Below are 8,593 nucleotides of genomic sequence, written 5' to 3'. Positions count from 1 at the left end.
TTTTTTTTTTTTTTTTTTTTCCCAAGCCTGTTTCAAGTAGGTGCTTTAGACCACTGAGCCATCTCTCCAGCCCAAACATGATATCATTTTTTTTTTTTTTTGGCAGAACCGGGGATTGAACTCAGGCCCTTGTGCTCACTGGGGAAGCACTTATTCCACTGAGCCATCTCCCCGGCCCCCGATTCTCCTGTTTCTTCAACCTCTCAAGCACTGGAATTACAGGCACAGGCCACCTCGCCAAGTCTCAATCACCCTTTCAGTGTGCCCCAGGGGTGGGGCCAGCACAGCATGCCAGGGATTGAACCCTGGCTGCTGTGCTCTGCCTAAGCAGGTGCTTTAGTCTCCTGAGCTATCTGGCTGGCCCTATAAACAGATTTTGAAGTTTTAAAGCATGTTAGTCAGGGAGTCACGGTGTAAAAATAAAATCAGTACCTTGAATTACTTTAGTGTCACCAGCTAAACAACTAAACCAAGAGAAAGGAAAATGAGATTACCACACCTTCTTCTAGATCAAAACTCAGTTTTGTTGTTTTGTCCCAGGGACATAAAATAGGTGAGCAACAAGATATATCTGCTGTCACCAATCAAACAGGAAACAATTTCTTTAAGTATGGTAAGCTGCAGAGCTTGTAGAAAATGCACATTTCAGAAGTTCTGTATAAACGTCCAGAGTCAGAATTTCTAGGATGGGGCTTGGATAGTTGAATGTTCACATGGTCCTGCAGACACTGAAATCTGAAAAGCAGGGCTTTTGGAAGGGTGTGGGGGTACTGGGGATCAAACCCAGGCCTTTACACCTGCTAGGCACGTGTTCTAGTGCTGAGGTGTATGTGGTACCAGCCCTTGTTATCTTGTTTTTCTAATTTTGAGACAGCGTCTTGTGAAGTTGCTCAGGCTGGCCTCAAACTTGCAATCTTTCTGCCTCAGTCTTTGTATTACCTGGGATTATAGGTGTATGCAAAGTTGGCTCCTCCATACTTGGGAGCAAAACAGGACTTTTCATGTCTCAATAAGAGTAGGGGAGGTATTTGTTGAAACTGTACTTTCGATTTGATTTGAAACTGTCTCATTGCTATATGTTTATCAATAAAACTTTGAAAAGAAAAAAAAGAGTAGGGGAGGAAGAATAAACAAATATTACTAGATTGTTAGTACTAAGACTGTTTATAGACATAAATATGTAGTGAAATTTTGGTTGAGCATAGTAGTGCATGCCTACATTATAATCCCAGCACTCAAGTGGCTAAGGTTTCATGCAGCATGGAGCCTTGGAACTTCTTCAAAGCAACATCTTTCTTTTTTGTTTTATTTTTCTTTTTGCGGAGCCAGGGATCGAACTCAGGCCCTTGCACTTGCCAGGCAAGTGCTTATTCTACTGAGCTATCTCTCCGGCCCCTAACAGCTTTCATTGGTTGCAAACTAGCAAATTTGAGCCTGTCTGGTGTGGAGTCCTCTTGGTTCTTGTGATGCCCTAAGCCCATCTTTTCTATTGTTTTGTTCTCAAGTATTTGGCTTGTGTGTGTGTGTGTGTGGTACCAGGGATTGAACTCAGGACCTTGTTCTTGCTAGGTAAGCACATATTCTACTGAGTTATCTCCCTGGCCCAATTATTTGGCTTTTTAATGCTAATATTTTTAGCAACTAAGTTCTCCTCTACATCATCTTTGTAGGTGCCAACTTAACCAGAGTTTCCTTTCTGGCCAAACTCAAAACTTTTAAAACCATTCTGATGGGTCAATTTTTTGTTTGTTTGGTTTGGTTTTTTGTTTTAATATAGGGTCTCCTAATGTTGTATAGGCTGGCCCTGAACTCACTATGTAGCCCAGGCTGGCTTCAAACTAGTGGCCATTGCCCTGACTCAAGTTGCCAAATCTATAGGGAGTTGTGGGACTATAGGAATATGCCACCATACCCAGCTGGGTCTTAATTTTTTTTTTCTTTTGTATGTATTTGATGCAAGGTTTCACAAAACAGCTCGGACTTATAGTGATCCTCCTGTTTTCAACCTCCCCAGTGCTGGAATTACAGGTGTGCATCACTACACCTGGTCTCTAAGGCTGGCTCAGTGCACCTGCAGGTGGAGCCAGTGCAGTGTGGGGTGCTGGGAATCAAACTCCAGTCCCTGCTCTTGTCTAAGCAGGTAATTAGTTTGCTGAGCTATCTCACCAGCCTGGGTCTTAATTTTCAAAGTAGAGTGGCTAAAAGCTCTCAATAGTAGTCATTGCCATTTACACATCTTAAAATTTCTTCCACCAGTTTAATTAGTCTGTTGACTTTAATTTCAAACTTCCACAAATTCTCAGAACAGGAGCAAAATGCAAACTACTATTTTGTTAAACCATAACACACATGGTCTGCAGTTCAGCTGCCAATGAAGTCCTTCCCAACTGAAAACTCTTGAGCCTGGTTTGTATTACTGTCAACACTCTGGTCTTCTGAGCTTCAACAAGATTCTCCCATCAAAGTTGGCTCGCAACATTTAGGGCTGTTTCTTGAGTTGTCTTCTCCAAACTTGTTTATATTCCTCCTACAAGCCTGTTCCAAAGACTTCTGTACCACAGGACCAGGGGGAGAGGTCACAACAATGACCCTACTTCTTTGGTACCAAAATCTGTGTCAGTCAGTGTTCACTAGAAGAACAGATTTACTATAAGAAGGATCTAATCAAATGTTGAAGGCCTTAAGCTCACTGGAGAGTCCCAGACAAGTAGAATCTATGCTGAAAGCCTGGAGACAGACATTCAAAGGCGATGGCAAAGACTGTAGCTTGTCTGAAGCAACAGAAGTGAGATTTTCCTTTTCTTTTCTTTTTTATTCCACCTAGGCTAAAGCTGTTATAGCATATATCTAGATGTCTCCTCAAAGCCTTGTGTGCTTACAGGTGGGGCTTTTGGGAGATGACTGAATCATAGGTGTGTGATATTTATCATTAGATTTATAGCTGGTTATGATGCTGGGAAGGGAAACCTGATGGAAAGACTTGAGTCACTGTGTGCGTGGCTGGGATCCTTAGTCTTTCATTGCTTCCTGTCCCCCATGCCATGACTTGTTATCCTCTGTCATGTCCCTCTACCATGCTGCCCTGCCTTGAAGCCAGACAACTATAGACTGAAACCTCTACAAATGGTGAATCAAAATAAACCTTTTCCCTTTAACTTTCAGGTGTCGGGTATTTTATCTCAACAATGGAAAAGTAACTAATGCCCAAACCTACTGGTTGATGCCACCCACACCAAGGGTGGGTCTTCCCTCTTCAGTGAGTCTATTATTCAGACGTACCCAGGACTATGCTAAATGAATCATCTGGGAATTTCTTATTCAAGGTAACAGCACAGTTAACTATCGCAAAGAGGAAGTAAAAAAACCAGAGAGTGAGTGGGTAGTGGAGAGAACCAGATTGATTGTAGTAGTTGACTGCAAAAACCAGCATCACTGGTTGGAGAGGAAGTTGTGGAGAGATGCAAAAACCACAAAGCTAATGTTGCGAGAATAAAACTGCAGTTTGCTGACTGGCTATGTGGAGGTGAAGGAAGAATTGTCATAGGGCAGTAGGCCTTAAAATAGTTGATTTACCATCTTTTCTTGTCCTGACCATGGCAAGAGGAAAGCTTGAGTAGTCTTCCAGTGTAGACAGAAGGCCCACACCTGGTCTGTAGTAAGTGTGTTGATTCCCAGGCTATGGTACAATGGTATGGAACAGGATCAACAGAATAAGTGAAGTCAAATGAAATGGCAAACTGAAAAGAGTCTAAGCTTTGGAGTCACATAGCACTACTTCTGAAGTCTGACTGTTTCTTTCATTTTTAAAATTTATGTATTTGCTACTGAGTCTCACTACAAAGCTCCGACTCATGCCAGTCTCAGTGGCCAGCTCAGGGTACCCTGGGGTGGGGTCGGTGCCAGTGCAGCATGTGGTGGTGAGGATCAAACATGTGTCCCTGTGCTTAGTCTGCTGAACTATCTCGCTGGCCCCAGTCTGGCTGTTTCTTAACAGCAATAATACCTGGAGCAAGTAACCAACCATCTCTTTTCTTTTTTTGAGGTACCAAAAATCGAACTCAGGACTTCACCCTTGCTAGGCAGTTACTGTGCCACTGAGCTAAATCCTTGGCCCCACCAATCATCTTCCACCTCCTTCTCTCTCTCCTTCCTACCCCTACCCTCTAGCCCAAAGCCTCTGCAATGGTAAGCACACACTCAATCAGTAAGCTACATTCTCATCTTTGTACCTTTCTTTCCTACATTCTATTATTGTGGTAATTAAATGATTTAATATTCATAAAGCTTTTAAAACTGTGTTTGGGAGCCAGGGATATAGTTCAGTGTCATAGCATCTGATTCCTGGTATTAAAAAAAAAAGAAAGAAAGATACATGTCTGGAACACAGTACACCTATTGGTTAAGAATCTTTTGTCTCACTAATTTTTTTATTTTGGGCATTGAACCTATAGTGTCACACTTGCACTCTTACCACTGAGCTGCACTCCCAGGCATTTGTCCCACCACTGAACCAGTTTAGATTTTTGGGTGATAAACTTCATTCTTCCGTTAGCCTCTAGATGGATATAGATAGATCTATGGCTTGGTCACTTGGAAGGTGTAATGCCCTTGTCAGTTATAGTAGTAATGATCCCTTAATAAGTAAAGCATGGACCAGGACATACAGGGAAATTTTGGTACTACCCCAAAACAGCTACAGAGAGGAGAAATGTCTGTCATTTTCTTACAGTTATCTCCAGTTTTTAAAGTCCTAGAGGGTGAAATATATATATATTTTTTTTTTAATTTTTTTTTTCTTCCAGTACTGGGATTGAACTTAGGACTTTACACTTTCCAGGAAGGCACTTAAGCTGTTGAGCTATCTCCCCTAGAGGGTGAATTTTAAGAAATTAGCTGGGCATGGTGGCATACACCTGTAATCCCAGCACCTGGGAAACGGGCCCTTTCCTCCTTCTGGAATGGAGAGAGGACACTCTGTTTTCAAACTTAAAACCAATGCAGGGTCTTCCGTTTCAGCCTCTAGGCTGTTTTTCTCATCTTGGAGAAGGCTGGAGGCCTCTTTATCTTTTAGGTTTAAGTTTAGGGTGTTTGTTTTGTTTTGTTTTGTTTCAATTTAAAATGTATTCATTTATATAGTAAATATTGTCCCAAATTTAAAAGGTCTCTTAGTCTGTCAAGTTTAACTGGAAAATTCAGGTTTTTTTTTTTTTTTTTTTTAAATCATGTACTGACTCAGTGCAAAATATGTCAATTTACTAGATATTATATAATTTAATACATATGTAGAATCTTGGTTAAGTGGTTAAAACTGGAGACCAACATTAAAGGTGAACACATGGCTATTTCATGCAGTTTAGAGTGTCTGGCTGGCCAAGGGCAGACCTACAGTACTCATCTGGAGGTGCTGAAAAGCCCTCATGTAGAGCAGGATTTTCATTGGTCGGAAGCGTACTCTTTTCTCCCCTTGTCCTTACTTGCGACTGCCCGCGTACGGTCCCCAGTCATCATACTTCTGTCAGCGCGATATCGCGCGGATAAGAGTCTGCAGCGCTACTGCGCCTGCGCGACGCTCCTCGGGCTGGAGTCCTGGAGCTGCCCAGCGCCGGGGCTACTCTGTCATAGCGCCTGCGCGGCGGGCTCCTCGGCTGGCCAAACCAGAACTGACTCGCGGGCGGGTTCAGTCGTCAGTGCGCCTGCGCGCGGGGCAGGCGCCTCAGGTCTAGTCGGTGCGGTGCCGGCTGCTGAGTGTAGCCATGCAGAAATCCGACTCCAGTCAACCTGCTAAGCGGCCCCGATGCGAGGGCAGCCCGAGGACTCCACCACGCACTCCTGCAGGGACGAACAGGTCCCTGCTCTCGGAACTCCACCCCGACCACCGGACCTGGGACCCGGAGCAAGTGTGCTGTTACCTGAAGCGCTGGGGTTTCGAAGAACCGGGACTCCTGAAGAACTTCCGAGGTAGCGGGGCTGGGGGGTTGAGGGGCGAGGAGTGGCAGCCGGAGGGGGTCGGGGGCCAGCTGGGCCTGAGGAGGCACGCCCGGGGAGAGGGGCCTCTCGAGGGGACGTAGAGCGGGAAGCGAGTGACGCGGGAGGCACCCGAAGGGGTAGAGCTGCGGCGGGGGCGCCCGGAGTGAGACCCTGAGGCGGGGGACGGAGCAATGGAGGCTCGGGGTGGAGGTCCGTAGGAAGGAACAGGCTCTGGAGGTTCTGACCCCGGCAAGGACGACGAGTATAAATTTGACTCCTACTCTGGCGGGTTTCTGCAGGAACTTGCTACCGGACAGGCGAGACACGGGTCCTTTCGGCTTCCCGCCCGGTCCTGGGGCTGGAGCCCAGGTCCTCTTGCGAGCTAGGCGAGAGCTCTACCGCTGAGCTAAAGCCCCAGCCTTTTTATTCTGAGCTAGGATCTGGCTGAATTGCCCAGATTGGCCTCGAATTTGCAATTCTTTTGGCTCAATAGAATTTGGGATTACAGGGAAAGGGGTCCCCCCCCCCCTTTTTTTTTTTTTTTTTTTTTTTTTTAAAGTTAGAAAATTGTTCCCCAGACCGTGGATGGAGGCTTGGTGTCGTTCAGGCTCCCCGGGCTCCGGAGATCTTCTGTGCTAACCGCAGCTCCTTCATCACTTGCCACATGAGACATTTTAAGTTTATGACCCACCCTCTCCCCACCCAGAATTTTGAGGTTTTCCTAAAGTGCAGAAAATTTATTTTGTTAATCTCTGAATTTCCAGACTACCGTAGCAAGCCCAGAAGGGTTCAGTGTATGTTGACCGCTTGTGCAAAGCTTGATAATGATTGTTTTACTCTTTGTAAGTTTCTCTTTTTAAATCTGAACACTGGGTTGGAGTTGCTCAGTTGACCATTGAATTCCTAGCATTTCACTGTTTAACCACATTTAGGGAAGTGTATAGTTTGAGTTTTAAACGACTCTACTAGTTCATGTCAAAGTATCCATTCTCCCACTTGAAATGTGTTCAACTTTCGGTGGTTGTGTGAAGCTCCTGTTGAATCCCTTGAGATGTTCAATAGGAAAGTGGTTGTGCTCTGCATATTCGGCAGACTTCAGATTGTGGAGTGGAGCCTGTCTGCTTATGAAGCCTGGGTTGAGGAGCATTAAAGGATTTAAACATAGTTTGAGGGCCGGGGAGATAGCTCAGTAGAATAAACAGTTCCCTGGCAAGCACAAGGGGCTGAGTTCAATCGCCAGTTCCGCAAAGAAAACAGAAAACAAAACAACATAGTTTGAATGTAGAAAATTGTGCTTACCTTTCACCCTTTCCTCTCCTAGTTTTACTCCACTGAAGGGATGGGCTTTTCTTTTGAAGAGTAACAGGGAATAAAGCTATTTTACATTTTTGTGTTTCCAAAATGTCATTGGCTGTGTTCTTTCTTGTTGTTTCAGTGTTCAATAGAGTAAATCATCAGCCTCCAAGATGATCTTTTATAGATATGTAGTTTTCTGTCTTGTTTTGTTTTTGCGGTACAGGGGATTGAACTCAGGACCTTGTGCTTGCCAGGCAGGCGCTTATTGTACTGAGCTATCTCCCCAGCCCCTCAGGGAGATCTTTTAAACATATAGTCTAGAGCTAACATAAGACACTGTGCTCTCAGTTGGTAAAAACTAACCAGGTATTCCTATTTTCACATATCTTACTATCTACTTTGTCTTTGGTTTTTATTTCAACAGGGAATTGAACCAGGGGACTATCCACTCTACCCACTGAGCTAAATCTCCATCCTTTTTTATTTTTATTTTTTATTTTTTAAACTTGAGACAGAGTCTTAATAAGTTGCTCAGGTGGGACTTGAACTTGAGATCCTGCCTCAACTTTTCTTTTTCTTTTCTTGGCCAAACCGGGGATTGAACTCAGGCACTTGCAGTTGCCAAGGAAGCACTTATTCCACTGAGCCATCTCCCCGGCCCCTCAACTTTCCTAAGTGGTGGAAATACAGGCTTGCACACCTAACCTTGAGGTCTGCTTTGTCTTGACCAAACATTACTCAGGTTTTTTTCGTTTTTAACAGAACTCTGAACTCTTGTTTGCCCATAAATCTAAGCAAGCACTAAAAAAGTTGAATTCCCTCCACTCCTGTCACCTCCTAGGAACCTGCTGATCACAGTGGGACTCTGTCCTGTCAGACTGGTCATACCCACTGGATAATGTCTTGTTTGTCCAGCTTCTACAAAGGTTTTACTTATGTCCCTTTGTCCTTCTTCATCCTATAAAAGAAAAACCTTTCTGTTTGCTTTTGAGCAACTAGATTTTGATTTTGGGTTGTTGTTTTTTGCGGGTTTTTTTGTTTGTTTGTTTGGGTTTTTTTTGTTTTTGAGGCAGAATTTCATGATGTCATTCAGACTGGCCTTGAACTCACTGTGTAGCCCAGAGTGGCCTCAAAGTTGAGGCCAAACTCCTGCCTAGCCTACTGAGTACTGGGATTTTGCCACCATACCAGGAAGTAGTTTTTATTTTTAATGGGTACTTTCTTTCTTTTTTTGCGGGGTGGTCTGAATTCCTTCAGGGCAGGTTTGGCTGGCTTGAGTTGTGGGGATCGAACCACAGCAACCTGAGCCTGAGCCTGCTTTGTTGAAGCA

General features: G+C 44.3%; 1 protein-coding gene across 1 annotated transcript in view; it reads left to right on the top strand.

Moving 5' to 3' along the window:
* Positions 1 to 5,669: 5,669 nt before the first annotated feature.
* The window catches only part of Samhd1 (SAM and HD domain containing deoxynucleoside triphosphate triphosphohydrolase 1), a 73,107-nt gene continuing 70,183 nt past the window's right edge, over positions 5,670 to 8,593 (top strand). Inside the window, exon 1 of the mRNA XM_004630995.2 lies at positions 5,670 to 6,064. Within this exon, the coding sequence (XP_004631052.1) occupies positions 5,754 to 6,064 (311 nt within the window). The 5' untranslated portion in view covers positions 5,670 to 5,753. The remainder of the gene's footprint in view (positions 6,065 to 8,593) is intronic.

Source organism: Octodon degus, unplaced genomic scaffold (genome assembly GCF_000260255.1).
Source record: "Octodon degus isolate 3935 unplaced genomic scaffold, OctDeg1.0 scaffold00037, whole genome shotgun sequence".
NCBI lineage: Eukaryota > Metazoa > Chordata > Mammalia > Rodentia > Octodontidae > Octodon > Octodon degus.
This window is presented reverse-complemented; position numbering and strand designations above follow the sequence as displayed.